General features: G+C 51.5%; 2 protein-coding genes and 1 pseudogene across 4 annotated transcripts; 1 reads left to right on the top strand and 2 right to left on the bottom strand.

The window, feature by feature from the left end:
* The first annotated feature begins 220 nt into the window (after window positions 1–220).
* Window positions 221–19,204, top strand: Stat6 (signal transducer and activator of transcription 6). Of its 2 annotated transcripts, none has more exons than XM_090327476.1 (22): window positions 221–551; window positions 4,410–4,546; window positions 5,136–5,274; window positions 5,567–5,650; window positions 6,240–6,378; window positions 6,489–6,541; window positions 6,724–6,872; window positions 8,175–8,306; window positions 8,428–8,616; window positions 9,073–9,160; window positions 9,716–9,838; window positions 11,552–11,644; window positions 11,982–12,188; window positions 14,822–14,916; window positions 15,009–15,145; window positions 15,443–15,589; window positions 15,782–15,845; window positions 15,954–16,046; window positions 16,242–16,334; window positions 17,517–17,582; window positions 17,665–17,793; window positions 17,880–19,204. In XM_090327476.1, the coding sequence occupies exons 2-22, from the start codon at window positions 4,431–4,433 to the stop codon at window positions 18,064–18,066; spliced, it is 2,523 nt and encodes an 840-aa protein (XP_090183602.1). In that variant the 5' UTR covers window positions 221–551; window positions 4,410–4,430; the 3' UTR covers window positions 18,067–19,204. The 2 variants fall into 2 exon arrangements, with proteins under 2 accessions (XP_090183602.1, XP_090183597.1); XM_090327471.1 differs by having other exon boundaries at window positions 6,489–6,601.
* LOC150067090 (large ribosomal subunit protein eL33 pseudogene) lies at window positions 10,147–10,535 on the bottom strand (annotated as a pseudogene).
* Window positions 19,132–25,288, bottom strand: Nab2 (NGFI-A binding protein 2). Of its 2 annotated transcripts, XM_090327481.1 has the most exons (7): window positions 24,748–25,288; window positions 22,521–23,394; window positions 21,971–22,104; window positions 21,586–21,637; window positions 21,355–21,487; window positions 20,957–21,148; window positions 19,132–20,010 (listed from the first exon to the last, which is right to left on the bottom strand). In XM_090327481.1, the coding sequence occupies exons 1-7, from the start codon at window positions 24,828–24,830 to the stop codon at window positions 19,901–19,903; spliced, it is 1,578 nt and encodes a 525-aa protein (XP_090183607.1). In that variant the 5' UTR covers window positions 24,831–25,288; the 3' UTR covers window positions 19,132–19,900. The 2 variants fall into 2 exon arrangements, with proteins under 2 accessions (XP_090183607.1, XP_090183615.1); XM_090327489.1 differs by lacking the exon at window positions 20,957–21,148 and having other exon boundaries at window positions 24,748–25,107.
* Window positions 25,289–27,167: the final 1,879 nt, after the last annotated feature.

The following is a 27,167-nucleotide window of genomic DNA, read 5'->3' as shown; positions in this document are numbered from 1 at the left end:
GAAGTTTGGGGTGGCACATCTCTGCGTGATTATTTTTCAGGAGAAATTTTTCTGGCCTTGGAGGATGATAGAATCAGTGAGGGTTCCAGCCCGGTTTCAAGATGGGGAGCCAGCCCTAACCCTGCCCTCTGCACGACGTGCTTCCCCACCCAGCAGAGCGGGCACACATGTTCACCCCACTTTCTTCCTCTTCCTCCTCCAGCCCACTTTCTCTTCTCTGTGTCGTCAGCACTCCAGGGAGGGACCTGGGTAGACAGAGAAGCCGGAAACAGCAGGCTGGGCAGCTAAGGCTTGCATGAAGAGGAAGGCCCAGGAAAGGAGTGTGTGTGTGTGTGTGTGTGTGTGTGTGTGTGTGTGTGTGTGTGTGTGTGTGTGTGTGTGTGTGTGTGTGTAAGAGAGAGTGTGTTTTGTTTTGTTTTGTTTTGTGGTGGTAGTGATGGTACAGGGGTGAGAGCAGGGCCAGCCTTGAACTAGCTGGACAGAACTACAGATCCATGGGGCCTGGCAGTGCCTGCTGAGAAAGGGAGAAGACGGCAGAGGGGTGTGCAGAGGTGAGGGGATGCCTTCGGGGAGGGGAGGGTGGGGGGCTCTGACTGTGAGTGTGGGGGATGGATGGATGATCGGGGCTTGTCTGGGATCCTCCCCTGGGCGGGGCAGGTAGGCCCCTAGCAATGGTTTCAGCTAGCCAGCCTTGGTAGTTGGTGACACTGGGTTTTGTCACTTTCTGCCTACTCTCAGGAATCTGAGGTAGAGAGTAAGTTTCAGTACTCCCCACCCTCTTTGGTCACCTACCCCCCACACCCTTGGCCCTTAACTCTGAGGGTGAGGGGGGGGCGCTGAAAGTCAGAAAAAAGAGGACGCGTAGTTCTCAGGGTGGTCCCCACTGGAAGGCTGCCCCTCCCTAAAGATTAATGCCAGATGGGCCATGGGCTTGTCCAACCCCAAAAGTGATCCCTGCTAAAGGTTGGAGGGTGAGTGAGTCCTAGATGTAGACCTCATGGTGCCCTAGAGGAGGGGGGATTTCCCCCCTCAAAACTGCATCACGCTTGGCTGCCGGAGACGCTGAGGTTTCCCGGCAGGCAGGCGGGCAGCAAGGGGTTAACGCTCCTCCAGCCGACCCGGCTCCACCTCCTGGGCACCCTTCCCCCCCACCTTCTTTCCCCCCCCCCCCCCCAGCCACAAACACAGATTGGGCAACTCCCAGAAGCCCTTTTGACTTTGAAAGCTGTAGTCCCGGGGTCAGAAGACTGGGGAATGTAAGGGTGGAGGTGATAAGGTTTAGGCCATCAAGCTGTTGGATGAGGATCTTTGAACTTTGGGCTCCCGGACAACACACCACACACACACACACACACACACACACACACACACACACACGGTCTGAAAGGGAGCACTGGCCCCACCCCTTTGCATCCTGGCCCCTCCTTCCCTGCCTGGCAATGGAAGACAGGTCCTGACCAGACCAATCCACCCAGCCCTTGTCTTGAATTGGAGACCTCTTGGTGTGTAAATGTATTGGGAGGAAATATGAAGCCCCTCATTCCAGGAGGGTAGTCACTCAACAAGACAGGATAGGGCTGGAATCCGGATCACTAGGGAGGTGGAGGCAGGAGGATTGAGAATTCAAGGCCAGCTTGAGTTACATAAAAAGGCATTATCTAAAATAATAATAATTAATAATAAAACACTGTCCCAGAGGATTCCAATGGTGTGTAATTCCGATGAACAACGTATGAACAGGTTAACAAATGAATATCTGGGGGCTGAAATGTGTTTTGTGGGAAAGGGATTAGTTAAGAACAGAGAGAAGGATGAGTAAATGCCTTCATTATATTCGATGTACACATATGAAAATGGAACAATGTAACTTGCTCGTATGGGTGGGGTTGGGAGAGATGAGGGAGAATGATGACTAAGGTGCACTATACTTATAAACTGATTTGTTGAATTGAAACCCCTTTGTACAACTAAAGATATAATTAAGGGATGGGAAGGTGACTTAGTGGTAGAGTGCTTGCCTAGCATTCATGAAGCCCTGGATTAAATTCCTCAGTACCACATACACAGAACAAGCGAGAAGTGGTGCTGTGGCTCAAGTGATAGAGCACTAGTCTTGAGCAAAAGAAGCTCAGGGACAAACTCCAGGCCCTAAGTTCAAGCCCCAAGACCAGCAAGAACAAAATAAAATCAAAACAAATAGTTAAAAAATTATCGGTGGTGGGGCTTGAATTCAGGGCCTGGGCATTATCTCTGAACTCTTTTTGCTTAAGACTCGACAACTTTGGGTCACAGCTCCACTTCTGGTTTTCTGGTAATTAATTGAAAATACAAGTCTTGTGGACTTTCTTGCCTCCCCCAACCCCCACTGTCTTTGAAACATGATCCTCAGAGCTCAGCCTCCTGAGTAGCTAGGATTACAATACTGGTGCCCAGCAAGAATTCATTCTTTTTTTTTTTTTGCCAGTCCTGGGCTTGAGCTCAGGGCCTGAGCACTGTCCTTGGACTTTCTCAAGCTCTACCACTTGAGCCTCAGCACCACTTCCGGCTTTTTTCTATGTATGTGGTACCAAGGAATCGAACCCGGGTCTTCATGCATGCTAGGCAAGCACTTTAACCACTAGGCCAAACTCCCGGCCCCAAGAACTCATTTTTAAATGATGAAAAAAATACTCCCCCTAGACCAAGTGGTTAGATATACCTATATCTATGTCTGTCTGTCTGTCTATCGCTATAGATTAGCGGGATCTGCCTGTTGCTTGGAGTGTTCACCAATAGTAGCAGGTTCTCATCTACTCTTTCCAGTAAAAAACAGGACCAATGGTCTGGAATCTGAGCATCCAGAGATGGGGGAAAAGACAGAAGAGAAAAATGGAGTCAAAACTAGATCCGAAGATGTTCAGCCCGAAGAGAAGGGTTGGAGAAAGGCCTGCTGATGGACTCTTAAAAAGCAGGAGGGAAGTCTTCAGTGTTTGGGAGAAAAAGCTCAGTGGATAGCAACTGGGGGAGAGAGGGGAGACAGGAGGATTTGAGTGGGGGTGTCCAGTGGAGGGGTCTCTTCCATTCCTTTGGGAGCCTTGGGAAAGTTGACAGGCTAGAACAGAAGGACTGGGGGTTCCTGGATCGGGGGAGACCCCGGAAGTTTCCGTTCCTTCCTCCCCCTCCTCTCTGAGAGAGAAACTTTATGAGAACCATGAACTGAGAGACCCCTGGAAAACCACTGATGTAAACAGTAGCTTCTGGGGAGAAGGGGAGCAAACCACTCCCCCACTTTCTTCATGCTCTCTCCCATTGGCATTCCAGCGCTCTAACATCCTCTCCTCCTCTTCTAGGCTCCTCACCTGGAACTAATCCTATTGGTTTTTTTTACCCTCACCCTCTTTCTTCCACTCTCTATTTCCTCTTTGCTTCATCTCCTCATACCCTCCCTGTCTTTTGGGGGTGATGTGATTTGCAGCTTGAAGAAATCTTAACAGCAGTGGTTGATTTTCAACTCATTCAGGAGTCCTGGGCAAGTCAGAAAACTTTTTAGCCTCTGTTTCAAGAAACAGAACCATATTCTTCAAATTATTAGTATTATTACTCTTTATATTCTTGTATTTCCTCTGCTCTCTTCCCTTTCTTCCTTCTTTCTTTCTTTCCTCCCTCCCTGCCTTTCTTCTCCCTCCTCCTCTCCCCTCTCTTTCTTTCTTTCTTTTTTTCTTTCTTTCTATCTTTCTCTCTGTCTCTCTCATAAGATAGAACCCCAGGGGCCTTCTCAAATGCTAGGCAAATGCTCTACCACTGCGTTACATCCTCAGCCATAGCCTGGTTTCCAATTTTTTATGGAACCTTAGAATTTTGAAGGTTTCAGGGACATCTATAGGGTTAGGAAGTAGAGAGAGGACATGAAGTGGAATTCTAGACATCTTCACTTATCTTTAACAGAACGACTCTAGTTTTACACCTTTTGTGTTGAGCGATTCCTCCTCATTCATGGTTTTGCTTTCCATGCTTTCAGTTACCCCGGTAAATCACACTCTGAAAAACAATTTTTTTTGTCAGTTGTGGGGCTTGAACTCAGGGCCTGGGCACTGTCCCTAGGCTTCTTTTGCTCTCCTTGAGTGCTAGCCTTTAGCACTCTAACACTTAAGCCACAGCCCCACTTGGCTTTTTCTGTTTATGTGGTACTGAGGAATCGAACCTAGCACAAGCATGCTAAGCAAGCATTCTACCACTAAACCACAGAAATTGCCATTGTTGGTTATCTCAAACATTGACCAAGGGTGCCTGTGGTTTGAGGTGCCTGGCCACAAGAGACAGGGAGGACAGGCTCAGGAGCCTGGGTACAAGAAGTCCAGGGCTGCCCCAGAAGTTAGACTTAGTGTCTTGGGCATCCTTTGGAGTATCCTTGTTCCTCTCTTCTCTTTTAGGCACCCTCCATTCCACAGATCATGTCTCTGTGGGATCTGGTCTCGAAAGTACCCCCAGAAAAACTACAGCATCTCTATGTTGACTTTCCCCAACACCTGCGACATCTCCTGAGTGACTGGCTGGAGAACCAGCCCTGGTGAGTCCTCCCACTCCTTGTCCTCCTCTCTCCTGCAGCATCCCTCTTATTATTTTTTTTTTTAATTATGTCAGTCCTGGAGCTTGAACTCAGGGCCTGGGCACTGTCCCAGAGCTTTTGTGTTCAAGGCTAGCACTCTACCAATTGAGCCACAGCTCTACTTCTGGCTTTTTGGTGGTTTAGGGAAGATAAGAGTCTCATGGACTTTCCTGCACAAGGCTAGCTTTGAACTATTGTCCTCAGATCTGAGATCTGCCTGAGTAGCTATGATTTTAGGCATGAGCCATCAGTGCCCAACAGCCTTCCTGTATTTAGTCTTTTCTAGCAGTGATTATTCTCAGTGAGGCGAGTAATGGGTACCCACCAAATTAAGACAGTGAACACTTCACTGCTTAAGAGTCTGAGCTAAAGAGGAAGGAAGGTCAGGGCTGGAATAGAGGCACTTCTCATAACAACAGAAGGTTGAGAGGCAAGGGAGCAGGGTGGTGTGCAGAGAACGGCCGTGGAGCGTCAGGAGAGGAAACACTGAGTTATAGGTGGTGGATGCACCACTAGGAGCTGAGGAGGCCTCATTTTGATGTTTCCACAGGGAATTCCTGGTTGGCTTGGATGCCTTCTGCTGCAAAATGGCTAGTATGCTACTTTCAGCCACTGTTCAGCATCTTCAGGCCTGTGCAGGAGAACAAGGAGAGGGGAATGCCATCTTGCCACACATCAGCACCCTGGAGGTGGGCCAGAAGGGAAAGGGACAAGGTTGGGGTGGGGCGTGGAGTTAGAGCTGGGTAGCATTGGACACTGAAGGAAAACTGGATGATGGAGGATGCTGTAAGCAAAATGGTATCCTGTTGTGAGCTGCTAACTGGCATGCAGATTAGATTTTAAAGGTATGCAAATACATGAAAACTTCTGGAATCTACAATTGTGTTGCCTTTCAGTGAATACATGAATGGGAGTCTTGGAAATGGAGCCGGAAAACATGAGTAAAAGCTAACCTAACTGCCTCTACCCTTCCTTCTGTAGAGCATATATCAGAGGGACCCCCTGAAGCTGGTGGCCACTTTCAGACAAATACTTCAAGGGGAGAAAAAAGCTGTTATCCAACAGGTATTGTGACACCCCACTTCCCATCTTGATTCAGCTGTCTGGGACTATAGCCTGAGTCATTAGAAACTAGGAAGAGGTTTTAGACTCAAAGGACAGTTCTTCATTCACACTGAAACTCAAGCCAAGTTAAAGGAAGCTTCAAATGAAGATCTAAGGGAGGACAGAATAGGACTAAGGAGATGGCTTTTTTGTTTTGGGGGGTGTGTGTGTGTGTATGTGTGTACTGGTAGTGGGGAGGCTTGAACTCAGGGCCTGGACACTGTCTCTGAGCTTTTTTGTTTGAGACTAGTGTTCTACCACTTGAGCCACAGCTCTATTTCTGGCTTTTGGTGGCTCACTGGAGAGAGAGTCTCACAAACTTTTCTGCCTGGGCTGACTTAGAATCTCAATCTTCAGATCTCAACTTTCTAAGAGTACTATAGGTGTGAACCACCAGTGCCTGCCTGATTCAGGAGCTGGTACTGCCAGGAGAAAGAACTTATCCCCAGGCCATTCCAAAGGCTGAAAGAACTGCCAAAGAGGCGGTGGGGGGAGGAGCAGGTTGAGGGAGGTGAGCAGAACCTCACCCATTTGTGTCTGTCCTGTGCAGTTCCGTCACCTGCCAATGGCTTTCCACTGGAAACAGGAAGAACTCAAGTTTAACACAGCCCTGCAAAGACTAAAGCACCGTGTTGGGGAGACTCACCTTCTTCGGGAAGCCCTGCATCAGGGAACTGAGGCTGGCCAAGGTGGGGCCCTAACATCAGGGTGGGGAGTGTGTGGGAGTGGGACCTTCATGGATCTCAAGTTTGACTGGATCTCCATTCTCTCTGTACCCCTGATCCCCAACCCCCTTCAGTGTCTCTTCACAGTTTGATGAAAGCTCCTTCCAATGGGACTGGGCCAAGTGAGGTGAATAACAGCCTGAGATGTGGAGGAAACTGGGCCCAAAGTGCAACTGGAAGGATGGAGGTGACACAGAGAGACACAGATGGGAGGGAGGGAATGATAGGATGGTGAGAAAGTGAGCCCTGTCCCCAGGACCTGGGAGAAGAGGCTGTGTGTCCCTGGTTCAGCCACTTTCCCACCCTTAGGACCTGGCCACGCTGCTGCAGGAGACCGTGGGGGAACTGGAGGTAGTCCAAGGCCTGGTGCTGAAGAGGATCCAGATTTGGAAACGGCAGCAGCAGCTGGCAGGGAATGGTGCCCCCTTTGAAGAGAGTTTGGCTGGGCTACAGCAGAGGTGAGGGCAAGGCTGGCAGGGACAGGGGGCTGGCTGGGGTGGGCACCTGTGGTTCATGCTGGAAGGTCCCCAGGTGTAAGAGAAAGCCAGGTGGGAGGCCTAAAGTAGGCCAAGACTCTGAGAAGTTAACTTCAGCAGGACTTTGCAGTTGTTCAGGTCACATCCTGTACAAGTGTACTCAGTTGAGGGGTCACATTTATGTTTCTCCTTTTCTCCCCATACCCAGAGGAATAGGGGACCTTTATGTCTGGTACTGGAATCTGAACTCCAGTTTTGTCCTTGCTGATGAAGCTGTCTGTGGATTGATTTATACCTTCTGACTTTTTCTACATTGGTTATTTTTCAGGAAGGGTCTTGCTTTTTTGCCTGGGCCTGCTTTATCCTCCAGTTCAAATGTCCTATTGAAATGGAGGTCACTCGAAGTTTTATTTCTTTTTTTTTTTTTTTTTTTTTTTTTTTGCGCCAGTCCTGGCTTGAGCTCAGGGCCTGAGCACTGTCCTTGGACTTTCTCAAGGCTAGAGCTCTACCACTTGAGCCTCAGCACCACTTCCGGCTTTTTTCTATGTATGTGGTACCGAGGAATCGAACCCGGGTCTTCATGCATGCTAGGCAAGCACTTTAACCACTAGGCCAAACTCCCGGCCCCTCAAAGTTGTATTTCTTTATTTCTTTTTCTGCTGATACGAGAGCTTGAATGCAGGGCCTTGTGCTCTCTCACTCAGCATTTTGCTGAGTGCTGCTGGCACAATACCACTTGAGCCATGCCTCCAGTCTGACATTTTGTCATCTGCAGGTGGGATGTCATGGACTTTTCTGCAAGCTAACTTCAAAACACAATCTTCCAGTAGCTAGGCTTCCTGAGTAGCTAGGATTATATGCAAAAGCCAAGGGTACCCAGCTTTCTCTCAAACTTTTTTTTTTTTTTTTTTTTGTCTGTCCTGTAGCTAAGATCCTTCCCATCTCTGTCTCTTGGGTCGCTGGGATTGTAGGCTTGAGCCACTGGGCCCATCTGACAACCTTTTCTACTTAGACTATTAGTCTTAGGAACCTGCCAGTTTGTCCTAAAGTACTATCAGTGCAGGCATCTTTTCAGGGTAACAGAGCTCTGGGGAAGAAGCGGCTAGATTTCCACTGGGAGTTTAGGCACTGAGAATGAACTAAGAGTAGAGCCAGGTCCCAGAGCCCTCTTATACTTGGCTCCTGCAGAGACACCTACCATCCTACCTCATCCCCACCCATCAATGGTGAGGAGAAGGGAGTCTGGGCTGGAGCATCCCCCCCTGACCACTGTCCTGGCCCCAGGTGTGAGAGCCTGGTGGACATTTATTCCCAGTTACATCAAGAGGTAGGAGCAGCCAGTAGGGAGCTAGAGCCCAACACCAGGGAATCGCTGATTACCCGGCTGGATGAAGTCCTGAGAACCCTGGTGACCAGGTAGGTCCCATGAGCCCTTTGCCTCACCTTGCACAGACCCCCGAAGAAGAAAAGACTTTTGGGGAAGATACCAGGAGGGACTCAGCCCCTAAGTACTCTTCCCATCTCCTCATTTCCTTAGCTCTTTCCTGGTGGAGAAGCAGCCTCCCCAAGTTCTGAAGACTCAGACCAAGTTCCAGGCCGGGGTTCGATTCCTGCTGGGCCTGCGGTTCCTGGGGACCTCAGCCAAACCTCCACTAGTCAGGGCTGATGTGGTGACAGAGAAGCAGGCCAGGGAGCTGAGCCTACCACAGGGGCCTGGGACTGGAACGTAAGCTGGGGCTGGACCTAGGACAGGGGTGATGGAGGCAAGAGGAGCTGAGGTACTGACAGCACAAACAGCAGGAACATGGGAAAGAGGGCTCCTGGCCGACATCTCCAATGATCGTGGCAGAGGAAGGGAAGAGGCACACTCAGTCTAGACTAGGGGGAAGCGGCAAAATTTGGCTAAGATGCGGATTCTTCCATAAGGAAATCAAGGAGGGGGCTGGAAGTACAGTCAGTGTACACAAAACCCTGAATTTGGTTTCTAGCACCAAGAAAAAAAGAGAAGAGAAAGTAAAAGAGGGAGAGAGGAAGAAAGAGGGAGAAAAAAAGAGGAGAGGGAGGGAGGGAAAGCGAGAGAGCTGAAGCAGGGACTAGAGCTCTAGTGCCACTAACAGTGGGTAGTCAACACATCACCTGCAATGGCTGGGCCAAGCTATTCACACTCTGACTCTCCTGGCAGAGAGAGCACTGGGGAGATCATGAACAACACAGTGCCTCTGGAGAACAGCGTTCCTGGGAACTGCTGCTCCGCTCTGTTCAAGAACCTGGTAAGGGCCTGCAGGGCGCAGGTGAGGAGAGAGGAGGCCAGGTCCTGACTATGAGACCCTCCTTGGAGATGTTGGGAGGCCGAGAGGAGCAATCTGGTTATCTGATTCCTATTCTCTCTCTCTCTCTCTCTCTCCTCTCTCTCTCTCTCTCTCTCTCTCTCTCTCTCTCTATATATATATATATATATATATATACGTATATATATGTATGTATATATAGGTATGTATGCATGTATATATATATGTATTATATATATATATATGTATATGTACTGGTATTGGGGCTTGAAAATCAAGGCCTACATGCTGTCTCTTAACTTTTTCACTGAAGACTGGTGCTCTACCACTTGAGCAACAGCTCTACTCCTGGCTTTTTGGTGGTGAAATGGAGTTAAGAGTCTCCTGGATTTTCCTGCCTGGGCTGGCTTTGAACCATGATTCTCAGATCTCAGTCTCCTGAGTAGCTAAGATTACAGGCAAGGGCCACCAGTGCCCAGCTCTAATTTTTGTTCTCTTATCTTCACCCCTGTTCTCCTTCACCCTGGCTCCCCCCAGCTCCTGAAGAAAATCAAGCGGTGTGAGCGGAAAGGCACTGAGTCTGTCACAGAGGAGAAGTGTGCTGTGCTCTTCTCCACCAACTTCCTGTTGGGCCCCAACAAACTCCCCATCCGGCTCCAGGTGAGTCATGGCCTTAGTCCCACCAACAGCCAGGGTCCCATGGCCTCCATCGCACACACTGGGACCCTGGATCCTCACTGCCTTGTACCTCATGTGTCTAGGATTTATGCACATGGGGGCAGGGTGAGTGGGAACACATTCAGGAAGTAGCAATGAGCAGTAGTGCGTGTGTGTGTGTGTGTGTGTGTGTGTGCGTGTGCGCATGCACGGATATGCATACCAGTACTGGGCCTTGAACTCAGGGTGTGGATCCCTTAGGTTTGTTTGTTTGTTTGTTTGTTTGTTACAAGAGCACAGATTTACTTTATTTAATTTTCGTTAAATTCTGGAGGGGTACAGCATCACATGGATTCTGTGTCCAATGGCCTTAGCAGGAAGGTTGCTGCGGAATTTGGCCCGAACCATGCCACTGTTTCCATGGGCATGAGTTACCTTTCCCCAGATTACTCTGGTTTTGTTAGGTTTGCCACTAGTAGTCACTGTGTTGTTTTTTGCTTTGTATACATAAGCACATCTTTTGCCCAAGTAGAAATTGGTGTCACCTCTAGCATAAACACCTGGATTTTAAGGAGAGCCGTGTGCTCCCTTTGGTTCCAAAGACCTCTCTTATAGCCAACAAAAATGTCCTTGCACCACAGCCTTCCGGACATGTTGCCTTTTAGAAGTCCTGTTCCCAGCAGGCCTCCACAAGCTCCAAGATGGCGGAGAGGGTCCCTTAGCTTTTTAACTCAAGACTGGTACTCTACTACGTAAGCCACAACTCTAATTCTGGCTTTTTTTTTTTGGTGGTTAATTGGAGATAAGAGTCCCATGGACTCCAAACCTTTAATCCCCAGAAACTCAGTTCCCTGAGTAGTTAGGATTACAGGCACGAGCCTGTGAGTATTGGAGTTGAGGCTCAGGCCTTGAGCTTACTAGCAACACCGCCAACCTAGTAACAAACTTTTACCAAATCAAGTATATTCTGTACAATGGGGCACTGTTTGGCAATACTGAGATTTGAACTCAGAACCTGTGCCTGCAAGTCAGGTGCTCTACTGCTGAGATATGCCTCCATCCTAAGGCACTATTTGAAGTTTTACACACACACACACACATACACACACACACACACGCACACACGCACACATCTATAGACGAAGCCATTGTTTTAAGTAATACAACACACATTTGGTTTTCATGACAACATAAAGCAGGTACTATTACTAGCCTCGTTTTCCAGAAAAGGACATCGTGACAGAGATCTACTAGTGTTCCTTCACATGGCTACGAGATAGGAGGGCTGGCCCCATAGCACTGACTTGTAACCACTTTGGCATGGCCTCACTGAGTTTCAGAATGCATTTAGCAACAAATTTTTTACCTATGTCCCATGCGCCCACGATTGGCCTGCATGCTCAGAGACGGTTCTTGAGGATCTCCTTTGCTAAGGAGAAATAACTCACCAGGCACCAGTAATTCTAGATACTCACGAGACTGATACCTGAGGGTCAAGGTTCAAAGCCCGTCCAGGAGCCCATGAGTCCTTTGTCTCTAATTAACCAGTAAAAGCCTGGAGTAGAGCTGTGGCTCAAGTGGTAGAGCACTAGCCTTGAGCCAAATAAAAGCTCAGGAATAACACCCAGGCCTTGAGTTCAAGGCCTAGGACTGGCACACTCATATAAAAAAAATGTAAAACACATACACAAGAAATGTCTCTCCTCATCCCTTTAGGCCCTGTCTCTACCTTTGGTGGTCATTGTCCATGGAAACCAGGACAACAATGCCAAAGCCACCATCCTCTGGGATAATGCCTTCTCTGAGATGGTAAGGAAGTAAACACCTAGGGTGAGAGGCAGAGGGGCAATGGATTCCAGAACAAGGGGGTGGACGGGGGGGGGGTGCCAGCTGGTGGGTGGCAGGCATGTTCAAATGTGTGTGACTTCTAACTCCTTCTCCTGGGTCTGCTTTTGTACTTCTAACTCTTTTTATTGCCACCCTCTGCTGTGGCACCAGAAACTGCTATTGTGAGAAAGTATCATGTTTGTGTGCCAGCTCTGGGGACTCTGCCAGGAGAGGCAGGTCTTAGGAGGTGGGAAGGATGAAGGCCACCAGAGAAAGATTGGCAATGAGGCCCTTTCTCCCTTCCTGTTCCCCTCTCCAGGAACGTGTTCCCTTTGTGGTGGCTGAGCGGGTGCCCTGGGAGAAGATGTGTGAAACTCTGAACCTCAAGTTCATGGCTGAGGTGGGGACGAGCCGAGGATTGCTCCCAGAGCACTTCCTCTTCCTGGCCCAGAAAATCTTCAATGACAACAGCCTTAACATGGAGGCCTTTCAACACCGGTCTGTGTCCTGGTCACAGTTCAACAAGGTCATTCTCCTGCTCTTTGGACCTCTCATCCCTGAACTCTTCATCCACAGAGATCAGGAACAGATGCCAGCATTTTCCCAGTACTCCTCATATCCATCAGGGGTGCCTAGCAGAAATACCCTTCCCGCTGGGATCACCCCCTAGCTGGCACTCTTTGATTTCAGGTTTTGGTCTAGGGAACTCTGTCCTTTCTCTTTAATCATGACTTGCACAATTCATTCAGATTGTGTGCAAATAGAGCTCTGATTTAAAAATGACTTTGACCCATTAGGAAAATAAGTTCTTATTATAAAATCTGGGTAAAATTATAGAAGGACATGAGTGGTAATAGAGGTGCTTTGTTGTGGCAGTTTACTGTATGTGCCAGGCACTGATCCACACTTTCATATGTTATCTCATAGAATCTTCCCAATATCTCTTTGTGTGGTTGGCTGTGAGGCTTGAACTTAGGGCTTGGGCGCTGTTCCTGAGCTTTTTCACTCAAGGCTAGCTCTCTACCACTTTGAGCTACAGTGCCTCTTCCAGTTGTCTGGTGGTTAATTGGAGATGACAGTCTCACTGACTTTCCTACCAGGTCTGGCTTTGAACCGCTATCCTCAGATCTCAGCTTCCTGAGTAGGTAGGATTACAGGCATGAGCCATGGGCACCTAGCAGGGTACTACTTTTATCCTCATTTTTACATATGAGAACCCTATGCTTAGAGGGAGTAAGTAGTTTGTATGGTGAATGCAACTGTAACCCCTTTATACATTACAATAAAAAAAGAAATGGACAGGAAATAAATACTGGCAGTTAAAAAAAAAAAGTCTCACAGCAGGTGATAGCAGAACTCTTTCCTCTTTCTTTCTTTCTTTCTTTCTTTCTTTCTTTCTTTCTTTCTTTCTTTCTTTCTTTCTTTTCTGACATTTGAGTTCAGGGTCTCTCACTTGCTTGACCCTGGGCCATATCCTCAGGCCTTTGTGCCTGAGCTAGCCTCAGACCAGGATCCTCCCACTTCCAAGTCCTTTGTAGCTGGTGTCATGAGGCATGACCAGCCAGATCTCCTATTTCTGCCTTCTTTTTAAAACTCAGGCTCTCACACTCGCTAGGCTCTACCATCTGCCTCCTTTCCTTTTGGCGTTAGCTATTTTTCAGGTAGGATCTTTTGCTTTTTTTCCTGGGCCTGCCTATGACCTCTGAGAATCTTCAAGTATAGAGGGGAAATACCATGCCAGACATGTTTATGGAGATGAGATATCCCTAACTTTTTTGCCTGGGTTGGCATCAAACTTTGATCCTCCCAATCTCTGTCTCTTGAGTAGCTGGGATTATGGATATGAGTGACTATGCCTCCTCTGACCTTGCTCTTAACAATTGCATTTTACTAGTTAAAAGATAAGGGGAAGAAAGCAATCTCATGTTCTGTTTGACACCTATATGGGTAAATACAGCTGTGTATTATGCTCTTTAAAACAACAACAAAGGTGCCTGTGGCTCATGCCTATCGTCCTAAGCTACTCAGGAGGCTGAGATCTAAGGATCACAGTTCAAAGACAGCCTGAGCAGGAAAGTCCATGAGACTATATCCAATTAACTACCAAAAATCTAAAAGTGTGGAGTTGGGCCTAGTGGTAAACTGCTTGCCTACTATGCATGAAGACCCAGGTCTATTCCTCAGTACTACATACATAGGAAAAAATAAAATCAGAAATGGTGCTGTGGCTCAAGTGGTAGATCACTAGCCTTGACAAAAAGCTCAGTGACAGTGCCCAGGCCCTGAATTCAAGCTCCAGGACTGGCATAAAAACAGAGAGAGAGAGAGAGAGAGAGAGAGAGAGAGAGAGAGAGAGAGAGAGGAGAGGAGAGGAGAGGAGAGGAGAGGAGAGGAGAGGAGAGGAGAGGAGAGGAGAGAGAGAGAGAGAGAGAGAGAGAGAGAGAGAGAGAGAGAGAGAGAGAGAGAGAGAGGCTCTGCAAGAGAACCACATGTCCACAGAATACATCTAGCAATCATCTTCCCCTGGAATACATCTCTGTCACACATCTTTAGAGATGGAGTTTAGCACGGTAGTTATGAGGGACTTCAGTGCCAGACTGCCTGGACTTGAATCCTGTTCTGCCTCTCATCAGCTGTGTGATCAGTCATTTCGCTTCTCTGTGCACCTAAGCTTGTTATAATACCTCTCTACAGCCTTGCAAAGAATCAAGTAAAGTAATACATGGAGTTGTAATCCTAGCTACTTAGGGAGCAAAGATCTGGAGGATCATAGTTTGAGACCACCCTGGGCAAAAGAGTCTATGAGAATTCCATGTCCTCCCAAAATAACCAGCAAAAGAGCCTGACAGGTGGTGTGGATCAAGTAGTAGAATGCCAACAGAGAAAACAAGTTGAGTAAGCATGAGGCCCTAAGTTTAGACCCTAGTACGTGTGTGTGTGTGTGTGTGTGTGTGTGTGTGTGTGTGTGTGTGTGTAAAGACTAGAATGGTGCCCAGTATATGGTTAAGTATAAGTACTGGCTATTGCCCTTGGTGGGCCTCAGATACAGCTTGGTCCTTTAGCCCTTGACTATCTGTGTGGACCCTGACAGCCCTGTGTTTACCTAATCAAATTCAGCTTAGCCCTTTCTTGACTCCCCCTGCTCCCTCCTCTCCTCAGGAGATCTTGCTGGGTCGAGGCTTCACCTTTTGGCAGTGGTTTGATGGTGTCCTGGACCTTACTAAACGCTGTCTTAAGAGCTACTGGTCAGACAGGTGAGTCTGTGTCCTGGTGGCCTAAGCAGCTGTGCCTGGGGCTCCCTCTCCACACTCAGTGTCTACACATCCTTCTTCTTCATCTTGGCCAGGCTGATCATTGGCTTCATCAGCAAACAGTATGTCACTAGCCTTCTCCTCAATGCACCGGACGGAACCTTCCTCCTCCGCTTCAGTGACTCTGAGATTGGAGGCATCACTATTGCCCATGTCATCCGGAGTCAGGATGGTGAGGTCACCCCAGCCAGCCTTCTCCCTCTGTGTCTGTGCTCTGGGGTTTCTTCTGGGAAGGAAATGGCCTGACCTTCCTTGATGTCATTCTGAAATTCAGGAAGTTCCTTTTTAAGTTTAATTTCTCTTCCTCCCCCCATGACCTAGACTTCTACCATGTATGCCAATGGAGATTAGTGGGGAGAGCTCTACCGTAGGTCTTGCCCTTGCCTTGATAGAGACTGGTACCTGTGTAGGGCTGGGGAAGGGGAAGTCTGGATAATGGAGACCACGCACTGTCTTACTCCTACTGTAGGCTCTTCACAGATTGAGAACATCCAGCCATTCTCTGCCAAAGACTTGTCCATTCGCTCCCTGGGAGACCGAATTCGGGATCTTTCTCAGCTCAAAAACCTCTACCCCAAGAAACCCAAGGATGAAGCTTTCGGGAGCCATTATAAGCGTGAGCTAGAGCTGATAATACTGATTCCTTCCTGTCACCCACCTGCTCCCTTTCCTTCCATCTCTCTAACTTCTCTTCCCCCTTTTGTATCCTCCATTTCTTCCATCCTGCCCACCATCCTCTTCCCCCTTCCACCTTGATTCCTATCTAATCCTGGAATGCTCCACAATTCTCCTTTCCTTTCCACCACAGCTGAACAAATGGGAAAGGATGGGCGAGGTTATGTCCCAGCTACCATCAAAATGACTGTGGAAAGGTGGGTGTGGTAGTATAGATGGTGGGTGGGGCTGGGGGCTGGTACCTGCAGAAATGAATGGCGGCCTCAGTTCTTGGTCAGTCACCTGTGCCTCCTTCTCTCCTCTAGGGACCAGCCCCTTCCTACTCCAGAGCCCCAGATGCCTGCCATGGTACCTTCCTATGATCCCTCCATAAGCATGCAACTTGGCCCAGAGATGGTGTAAGGAGCTCCTGAGACATAAAGGGGCATGGTCTGGGCAGACAGGTCATCAGCCTGGGCATGTGGGACAGCTGGTGTGGCAAGCTGAAGCAGCGACGTTTCCTTGTCATGAAAGATATTTCCCCTTCCAAGGAAAGATGTGGAGGAGTCTATGGGGGAAGTGCTGGCATCAAAGGGTCTCCTTTCCTTTCCCAGGTCCCCAGGATATACTCCACACCCTCACTCCATCTCTTCATATCAAGGTCTTTCCCCAGAAGAGCCGATCACTGTTGTGCCAACCTTCTCAGAGTAAGTCAGAACCTTTGGGGAGTGGCGTTTGTATTTGCATTTACTAAAGAGGCTCTTGTGATAGAAGGGAGAGCGTGTGCTGGCATCCTTCCTTCTCCTTTGTCTACCCATATGGGTTGGAGGGGCAGATTTGAATGCCAGCTCAGTCACGTGCTGGCTTTGGACAGCCTCCTATGGCTCATCTATGCAGTGCAGGCTAGTGATGACAAGGGTTGTCCTAGCTCATGGCATTACTGTTGAATGAGTTCATAATGCACGTAGAGCTGAGCATGGTGCCTGGCTCAGAGGAAGAGCTGGTAGCATTTTCTCATGCCTGTGAAATTCATGCTTATCTACTGTTTTTGTTTGCTGATTGATTTTTGATGCTGAGGATTGAGCAGAGGACTTCAAGAATGCTAAGCATTCATTCCACCACTGACCTCCACCCCAGCTGCTATGCTAATTCCCCCCTCCCTCCCCCCCCACTCCCCCCCCCCCCCCAACTGGTGCTTGAACTCTGGACCTGGCTGTTGTCCCTGAACTCCTTTTGCTCAAAACTGAGACCTCGGATCTCAACCCCTTAAGTAGCTAGGATTACAGGTTTGAGCACCTGACTGTGCTGAATTTTATTTACCTGTTTCATCCTTCATATGATCTAGATATTTTGTTTCCTCCAAGTCACACTCAGGGGCTTATTCACTTTCAGTCAAGACACAAGAAGTGCCTTCCCCAGGAGTTGAGAGGAGCTGAAAATAGGGGAATTAGGGCCGGGAGTTTGGCCTAGTGATAGAGTGCTTGCCTAGCATGCACAAAGATCTGGGTTAGATTCCTCGGTACCACATATATAGAAAAAAGCCAGAACAGGTGCTATGGCTCAAGAGGTAGAGCACTAGACTTGAGAAAACTCAAGGACAGTAAGGACAGTGCTCAGGCCCTGAGCCCAAGGCCAGGACTAATAAAATAAATAAATAATAAGGGAATTAGGCCTTTTATCAAGTTTAGAGTCCAAAGAAATACTAGAAACTGACCCCCTCAGGCATCCACCCCCATTTGCATCGAAGATGGATCTCAGAGCACAGAAATGGCTGCAGGGACAGTCAGTGAGCAACCAAGTGTCAATCAGGCTTTGCAGCTCAGTGGTCTTGACTTTTGCAACACTTTGCCTTTGCCCCATTTCCTTTTCTGTTTCCTTCCTGTTTCAAGGACCCACCTGCAGATGCCCCCCAGCCTGAGCCAGATAAGCCTGCCTTTTGACCAGCCTCCCACCCAGTGAGTGACAAAGCCCCTCCTGAGCCCCTGCTACCCATCCTTTCCCAGCCTTATCCTCACTTCCTCTTCTGGTTCCTGATAGAGGTTTGCTGCCATGCCAGCCTCAGGAGCATGCTGTATCCAGTCCTGAACCCCTGCTCTGCTCAGATGTGCCCATGGCAGAAGACAGCTGCCTAAATCAGCCAGTGGGAGGGTTTCCCCAGGGCACCTGGTGAGTGGTAGCTTGAAGGAGACTGGGTAGGGACAGGAGGGGGTGCTGGGCTTATTCCACTGCCTCTCTCCCTTTTCTGCTTGCAGGGCTGGTGAAGATATGTTCCCTCCCTTGCTGCCACCCACTGAACAGGACCTCAACAAGCTTCTCCTGGAGGGCCAAGGGGAGGCAGGAGTGTCCTTGGGAACCCAGCACCTTCTGCAACCCTCCCCCTATGGGCAGTCTGGGATTTCTATGTCCCACATGGACCTAAGGGCCAACCCCAGTTGGTGATCTACACTGGAGGAGCCCCAAGACATCTCTTCTACTGTCTCCAAGGACCTGCTGTGGACACCTGCTCATCCAAGTGCCTCCAATCTCCAGCTATTCCTCCATCAGGAGGAAAACTATGCGTGGAGAATGCACCCTGGGGAAGCTACTCTACTCTTTCCCTCCCATCACACACCGCTGACCCTTTCTTCCAGCAGTGAAATAGAACTGAAGTTCAGGCTCCAGAGTGAGACATACCCCAGCATGCCTGCCTGCACCTCAGACCATCACAACTGTAGAAGACCAGTGCTGGCTGAGCAGGACAAGGGTTGGGTGAGAGCTTGGGTTAGACTACAGAGGGCCTCTCAGCACCCTCTGAGCGAAGACCTGGCACACACATACTGAAACACACAGGTAACACACATGCATTTGCTCTAGAGACTGGGGACCAAGAGTGTGGGCCTTGGAGCCAAGGGTTCCAGCCCCGAGGGAATGGGAAAGTTCAGGGAACCTTGAATGAGAAGAAAAAGGGTCTGGACATATGGTTAATCATTTTTCCAGATTTTGCCCAGATTAAGAAACAAATCTCCCCAAGTCTCAAATTCTTGCCAAATGGAGGCTTTCAGTGCAAGAATGAGATTGTGCAGTCCAAGGACTGAGTTTCATGTGTGGCTATGACAAAGTATATGCCTGAGACTGTACCTGTAGATGCTACGTGTCTATGGTAAGGACACATAGAACATGAATCTGTGTGTGCTTCTGTTTGTGAGACAACACAAACTTTCAAGAAAGAGACACTGACAAAGATACCACAGTGTATTAGCTAGCCTCTGATATGAACCCAAATGCCCTCCCCGGGTGGGTCTATGGCTGTGCCATCTATGGACATCTGTACTTTGGTGGCTCAACACTTCCAGTGTCATCCAGAGCCAGGGCGCTAAAGCGTAGGTCCAAGTCTTGCTACATGACCCTCCTAGGTGTTGGGAGACCCTACTGCTTCTCTTCTATTAATTTCCCATCCACTGCCAGCTCCCCTCCACTCCCACACCCTTATACCACCCCCTTCCCTTCTTAGGGGGTGGTCATGGATCCTAAGCCATAAAATAAATTTTATTCCAAAATAACAAAATAAATAATCTACTGTACACAATCTGAAAAGAAAGACGCTGTAAGTGCTCACACAGGCGTTGCCATCTAGCCCCACCTGGAGAGACTCCGAATCCAACCCAGGTCTCCCAAGGGCTGGCAGAAGGAACCCCAACTACATCCCCCAGAGGGCAAGAGGGAAAGAACTGCTGAGGGCTTGGGGAAGAGATGGGAATGGGCAGGCAAACTGCAGCACTTGTTAAATTAAAGAAACAAACTAGAAGCACAAAAATGGGGCAGGAAGAGGAGAGGTCCAGTGTTACCAGGCCCCCAATCTGAGAGGGAAAATGGTGCTGTGTGTGTGTGTGTGTGTGTGTGTGTGTGTGTGTGTCTGGACCTTCCCAGGGAATCCCCCCTTCCCTTCCCCAAGTCCAAACTGAGTCCTACTGCTCACACTACTGGTAGCCACCTGGAGAATGGGAGCGTGATGTGTGAGGGAGGGGAGAGCCCCAGCCGTCCACCCATGGAGCCAGAGTCCTTGTCCCAAATAGGGGTGAGCAGGCACCATGCAACCTCCTTGTGTCCTTTTGCCAGGCCCCTGTGTGTTATTGCTTGAAGCCCCATAGTCTTGTGCCCATGGAGCAGGTGGGGAGGCAGGAGAAGGGCAGCGGAAGGATCCTTCTGGGGTGGTGACTAGATGCTGAGGATGAACAGTGTGGGGGCCTATGTGAGCCAGAAGTCTAGATCGTGGGTCAAGGACAGCAATCCACCTTCACTGCCGGCTGGCCTCAGCTTCCACTTTCACACTGCTCCTGCGACCCTCCACGAGAGCAGGATGGGGTCCTGGGGCTGGACATCTGTCTAGCAGCCCTTCCTCGAACTCTGCAGGGAAAGGAGGCACAGGTTAGGAGACATGGGGTGGAGGCTGAGGGAAAAAGTGATTGGGAACTGAGAAAAGAAAGATGCAAAGGCAACTGAATTTATTGAATTAACTGCCTCCTGCCCACTGAATGTGTATGGGGGGATTCCATACCCGTGTGCACAGCCCCCCTCCCATTCTGGCTGTGTGTAGCTCTCTGTCTCTGCTAGTGTCTCTTTCTCAGTCTCTCCCGCCTCTGCTCTGCTCTGCTGGAATTTCTGGTTTTGTCAGGAGATGCGGGGGAGGTTTGGCTCTGACCTCTCCCCCTCCCTCTTCCCCTGGCTCTGCCACCCCCTCCCCTACTCATCTCTGGTCCCCTTCCAGGCCCCACCTACTTTAACTACTGCCTCCCAAGTTTTTGGGTAGCCAAATCAGGGGAACACAGGAAGCCTGTCTCCTAGTTCCTCCCTCAACAGTCCCCCCCCTTCCAGTCCCCACCCCCACTTCCCACCCACGCAGAGTTTAAAAATACCATGCTAGGGTTGGTGGCTTTGTCTGCTGCGTCACTCTCAGCCCAGCCGCTGCCCTGCCCCTCTGCCTGCCCACTCTTCCCCTATCCACACACAAAGCCTCCCCACCCACCACCACCACCACTTTGGACTTCCAGCCTTGGCAGCCCTATGCCCACAACTCTGTTCCCTCTCCATCCTCCTGGAATAGTGGAAGTCCCAACCAAGCTTCTCTTACTGGTGACTCTCCTGCTCTCTCCTTTGTCCCCTCCCCAGTGGGAAGAGCCTAGTAGGGGCCTCTGCTCCACTGGAGGTCTGGTTGGCCAGAGCACCTTCTACTGTCTTTGGTGATCAATGTGTATCCCTCTTCCTCCCCCCTCACTGGTCTCAGGACACCAGGACTGATGTGAGGGCCTGGGTGGCTGGGGGTGTTTGGGGACAGCACTGCTGGCTGCCTCACCTGCGAGAGGCGGCTTCGCAGGCACACAGGGGCTGAGGCGGCCCACACGGTCGTGGGAGACGAGGCGGGCGAGCCGCAGCCCCTCATCCATCAATGTCTGCTGCAGGATGTGGCGGCTCCATAGCCCATGGGCTGGCAATGCCAGGGGCAGGTCAGCAGGGGGCGGCGTCAGCCTTGGGCACGACCCCACAGCTGTGGGCATGGGCACTGGTCAGGTAAGGGGCTGTAGCCAATGAAACCCCACCCTCAACCACACAGCCAGACCCATAGGTCCTTCTGTCCCCATCCAGCCAGATTTCCCAACCCTGTTCCAGGCAGTGGCTCCCAGCTCACTCCTGCCACCCACCCCTCCCACCGCCCCCACCAAGGAAAAGAGAACTGCTCTCCAGCACACTCACCCTGCAAGTGTCCATCTAGGCTTTCCCCAGACAGGCTGGCACTGTCCTCCTCCAGGCTGGGACGGTAGGGAGGTACATAGGACTCAGAGCCTGGGGGAGGCTGCTGCATTTCAGGATGAGATTGTTCTCCAACCTGTGGGTGCCCCAAATAGGGAAATGAGGACCTGAGCAAGGGAAGGAAGAGGACTGGGATACACCATCCCAATCCTACAGCACCCTGGAAAAATGTACCTCCTGTTTCAGCTTCTTCAGTGGGGGTCCTCCTAATTCTTCAGAGTGCAGCCTACAAAGAAGGAGAATAAAGAACATGAGGCTAAGGAGGGCTCCAGAATAGGCAGAGCACACACCACATCTGGCCAGGAGCATGTACTACTTTAAAAACTGCAAAGAAGCTGGCTGGGTAGGATGCTTCAACTCAAGTCACTATTGGGAGGTGGGGGGGGGGGTGTTTGGGAAAAGAGTGTGAACCAGACTTCAGACAAGCTGCACTGTCCAAAGAATAATAAGTGGGTGAGAAGCAGGTCTAAAGTTGCCTGAGCTTGAAGTCTGGACTTGATCCAACTCCTTGGCAGGCTTGCAATCTAGGAAGGACTGGGGAAAGGGGGGAGGGTCATACCTGGAACCTTTCAAAGAGGACAGATAGGTGCTCTCCCGTGCCACCTGGCGAGACAGGGAGAAGAGCTCCACTCTCCGAAGCAACAGTGTGTTATCCCTCATGCAGAATTGGGCAGCAGCCTCATTAATGGTCAGCTGTGGCAAGAGGACAGCCAGTCAGAATTCTCACATCCTCCCTACATTCACTGTTTAGACCTCCTTACACCTTCATCATCATCATCAAAGGAAGCCCATGTCCATAGGAAGCTTGCTTTGGTTTGGACAAGGCACAGAACTTTCTGAGGGAGCAGGGTAATACCCACAGTTTTCTGGGAGTGCCTGGAGCCTCCTCTGTAACTCTGGGATTCTGAGTGACACATGACAGAACAACTGGGCCCTTGCCTGTATCTCTATTTTCCCCTCAATGCAGAGTGTGTGGTCATAGAGAAGGCCAGTGCCTAGGGTCTTGGACAAGGGGCAAGGGAACCCGGGCTGGAGGATGCAGGATTTCTCGGACGTTAGTGGAAACAGCCTGGAGTCAAAAGCTCTCCTGAGAGGACCTGAGTCCTCACCTCATGCAGGCTCAGCTGCTTGCCCTCTCGTCGTTTGGAGTCAAATCGGCCATAGATGATGCTGTATTTGCGGATCTCTTCTTCCTTCTGGCTATCATTATCATCCATCTCAAAGATGTGTCCCACGCTCCGTGCCAGCTTCTTATTCAGCTTCAGCAGGGATGTGACCTCCCCAGCATCACCCCTTGGGAAACTCCGGAAGATCCTCTCCACACTCTCTACCACCATGCGTACCATCTCTGGCTCCAGCCGGTCCGGACTACTCCCAGCCCCACCCGCCACCATTCCCCCAACCCCAGTTCCGTCAGGGACTCCTCCCCCTGCAGGTGGGGAGAAGGGGGGTGAACCAGCCTCGTCTTCTCCTCCTGCCCCAACGTCCGACTCTGGAGTGCTCTGGCCTGGCCAGATTCGAGGGTCTCCTGCCCCAGGTCCCCCGGGCAGTGGTGATAACTTCTCTCCAAGTTCAAGGGGGCTCTTGGGACTAAAACTGCGGGTACTACCCGCCTTTTCCCCTGGGCTGCCATGCCCATTGCTCATGCTCCCTTTACGGGTACCAGCAGTCTCAGAGATCTTGAAAAGTGGGATGCTGGAAACAGGAACAGCAGGCACTGGTTGGCTGAAGAGCCCTGGATTGGTGGCCCACTCTCTTAGTGCCTTCTGCAGACGTCGGACATGGAGGGGCTTGGTGGCCATGCCCACAAGTGCCATGATCTCCAGAAACTCCTCCTCACCAGCCTCACACAGCTGCTGGACATCATCCCCTCCTTGTTGGATGAATGTCTCATAGTAGGAAAGGAGATTGGCTCGCTGCAGGACCCGATATAGCTGCAGCTCCCCCAGAGTCCGAGGCAGTGCCATGGCTAAGGCACTAGCCCTGAGGAGAGGTAAGAGAGATGAGAGGGAGGAGAGAGAGAGAGAGAGATAGAGATAGAGATAGAGAGAGAGAGAGAGAGAGAGAGAAATTGTTAGTGCAAATACCCGTTGGATCCCAACTCACACTAACGATTGTCCTCTTTCCTGCCTCCTTTTTTCTCTTGCTTCCTATGAATGCTCTCTGACCAGTGCTCAAGGCTAAACACTGCCTGAGAATCACACATTGTTCATAGAATGCCAGTGACATTCCACACTAGCCAGAAACACAAAGAGCTGGTGCACTTCTAGGGTGGCAAACCCACTTCCCACTTCAAGACCTCTTGAGGAAGGGACTGCACATCACCTCTTAAATATAATAGCCCCCAAACCAAGGTGCAGTCCCCCCTTTTACCCATAGAGGACACTGGGGGCCTCTGCTGGTCAGCTTCACCTCTTGCCAAGTGAGAGGGAGGGGTGTGGCCCCTTCCATGGCTTTCTCACTTCATGAGCCAAGTGAATCCTTGTTCTTTTCTTTCAGCTTTTCCCAGATTAGATGTTCATTCATTTTGCTTTCTTCTCCAGGACCTCTGCCCAATGCCCCCTCAGTTGTCCCTTCCCCTGGTGTGGCCTTCCTCATTAGCTCAGGCCTGTTCCTTCAGCTCAGGCGCTGGGGGAGGGGACAGGCGCCTCAATTGTTCTGCTCTGAGGCCCTTCTGCCCACACACTCCCACAGTGGTAGCGTCTGTGGGCGAAAACCGCCTGAGGACTCCCGCCTACTCTCCTCTACTCCCTTTTTTCCACCCACATCATCCCGAGGGTGGGGGGAGCCACTCAAGACATCTTGAGGAAGGGGCTGCACAGGGAACCTCCCCTCCCCAGGCTGTGTGAACCAAGGACTAGAGAAGGGAGGCTGGAGGCATTCCCTGCCTCAAGTCCCGTTGATGCTCCTTCAACTCAAAGGTGCCAGCTTCTTCTGCCTTAGCCGGGTACTGCACTCAGTGGCAAGCACAGATCCTGAACCAGCTGAGCGCCCTCACCCCTGCACTGTTGCCAGCTCCAACTCCAGGGCTTCCCCTAGGGCTTGGGGGCTCCCGCATTCTTTACACGGGGGCTCACATGCCAGGTCATGCCCACAAACTACATCTATAATGTAGCAAGACGCACTATACCCTCTTTGGTATCCAGCTTCATCCACCAGATCCTCGTTTGCTCCAGCCCCCTAAATTCAAAACTCACCCCATTTCCACCAATCTCCACCCCCCACCCCCGTCCCTCTTCCCCACGTCCTCTCTTCGACCTCCACCCTTCTGGACCCCATTCCCGAGTCCAGCTCCACCCATCTCCACACCCCGTCGCCTCCCTCGGCCCCACTAACTTGAGTCTGGGTTGCGGGGTCCGGCGGGCGCTGTCCCCTCCGCCCGGCGGCTGCTCGGCTGTGGGAGAGGGCGCTCTGTGCATGGACGGCCAGAGACCACCCAGACCGTCCGGATCCGTGCCTGGCACTCGGTGCCCGCTGCGCTCTGGCCCTCGCGAGGCCGTGTCCACCGTTGTCCAGGCTCCGTCCCTCCCTCCACGTCTTCTCTCTCCGAGCCTCCGCGCCTCTGTCGGTGCCTCTGCCCCCCCCCCTCCCCGGCTGCGCTTGCCGCCTCTCCGCGCCTCCGCCCCCGCAGGACGCACGGAGAGCGGGGCCGGCGCTGCGCTGGCTGCTGGGCTGGCGGGAGGAGGGCGTGGGCAGAGCCGGGGGCTGGGACCGAGGGCGGGGGGAGGGGGGAGCCCGGGCCTCCGGGCCAACGAGACACGGTAGCGAGACGTGGAAACTGCAGGTGGGGGTGGAGGGAAGGTATGGAGCAGGGGGCGGGGGCGGAGACTCGGAGTCAGGGCTGGGAGAGGGGACCGAGGTGACCGAGGCCGGGCTGTGGAGGGGGAGCTTAGGCACCCAGCAGGCGGGGCGAGGTCGCTCTGGGCCACCCACGCCGGATGCACAGCGGGCCCTCTCTGCGCCCACACACCCACGTGAGCTCCTAGGCAGCTACTTTCCTACTCCCCCCCCCCCATCCCTCTAAGCCAGCGCGCAGTTTCACTACCACGCACAGGTACACAAAGACGGGAGCCCACAGACGTGCACGCGCGCCCAAGCGACTGCACGGACACCCGCTGCCCACACTACCCCGGCCTCGCCATACTTCCTGGTAAATGTTAGAGTGAGCAGGGGGAAAAGTTGGCGATGGCTCAGGGCACGCGGCTCATCCCCAGCGTGCACCTCACTCCCATTGAGAGTGCACTTATGGCAATCTATGAATGTGGGGCTCTGCCCGAATGTTTTGAGACAGGCCGACAGCCTTCTTTATTCCCCAAAGTGAGTAAAATGAGTGGTCTGTCTTCATTCCTCAAGTCGGGGGAAGAGGGATGAGCCAGTTACAAGCCGGGCACCACTTAGGCGCCATTGATTAGACATGTCTTGTTTGGTGCCAGTAGGTCAGGCAGGCATGGAGGGGATGGGGGTTGCGATCCCACCTTTTTCTACTGGGAGTTACCTGAGAATGGGGCCCTGCTCTTTGAACGTGGAGTGGCAGGGCTGGAATGAGAAGACTATCTACACTGGGGTCATCTTATTTCGGGACCTTCCTGGAGATGGTGGGGGAAGATGAACAGGGGAGCGGGGGAGCGCCCAACATTACTCCCCAGGAAGAGCTCGGAGGAGGAGCACCTTCAAGGAGCCTAGTCCCCTCCCAGACTTACCCCTCCCCCCTCTTCTCCTAGCCCATCTGGTTCCCATTACACTCCCGCCCACGGCTAGGAGGGAAGGTGGGGGGAGGCGGGGGCTCTAGGCCCAGGGGAAAAGGGGTGGGGGAGGGCATCGAGCCGTGAACAGGACTGGCCGGTCGTTAAGGGTCCCTTAGTCGGAAACCTCAGCCCGCCCGCCTTTCCGCACTTGTGAGTGGCACGGCCCAGCAGGGCGTGGGTGGCGTGGGCTGGAGCTGGTTCTACATTCCGGCCTGGCAAGGAGACCTTTCCGTCTCTGGTGGAGGCAGGGGAGGAAGGGTGCATTATTGGTGGGGGATTTCAGTAGCTCAGATTCTTGTCTCCATCCCATTAAATGCCGAAGGTAATGGGGGTGTAGGAAGGAGCCGAGTCCCCTCCCATTGATTTCCCCCAGGTCCTGCAAAGTGGTGGGTGAGGCTAGACAGACTCGCTCTGGGGCGGACCCCGGCCCCCAGGAGGTGGCGCCCCTCCCCCACACCCGTCCGGTTATTTTGGAGTCTGGGCTGCCAGCCGCTGGCCCCGGGTTTCCACGTGCCCCCGCCCTCCCCTGCCCACGCTCCCCGTGACGCACATCCTCCGCCCACGCAGCCTCTGCTCCCCGCGCCCCCTCCCTCCCACCGGGCCCCTCGGGGCGGCGCTCAGTCTGGGGATTTGGAGGGAGACGCCTGCTTTGGGAGGAGGGCGTCAAGTTAGGGGGTGGTAACCTACGGCGAGGGAGTGGGGGGGTGGGGAGGGGGGGACCCAGTCCAGGAAAGAGGACCCGAGAGGATCCTGTTCCAAGGAAAGGTTCCACTCCTGAGTCTCGGAGCAGGTGCTTGACCAAAAAGGAAGAAAAAGAGAAAACTCCTTCACCGGGGGTCTGTTCAGTCCCTAGAGGTGTCTGAAAGGGGTCTGCGTGCAGACCTGACGGTGAATGAAACTACTCCCGTCTGGATCTTGGTTTCTCCAGATCTGTTGGTGAGGTTCAAATGAAGAATGGATGGGAACACTCTGTAAATTGTAAAATTGAAACAGACTCAAGACTGGACAGTC

The sequence above is a fragment of the Megascapheus bottae genome, chromosome 2 (genome assembly GCF_031878675.1).
Source record: "Megascapheus bottae isolate mThoBot1 chromosome 2, mThoBot2.hap1, whole genome shotgun sequence".
Taxonomy (NCBI): domain Eukaryota; kingdom Metazoa; phylum Chordata; class Mammalia; order Rodentia; family Geomyidae; genus Megascapheus; species Megascapheus bottae.
Note: the sequence above shows the minus strand (reverse complement) of the source record. Positions and strands in the feature narration are given on the sequence as shown.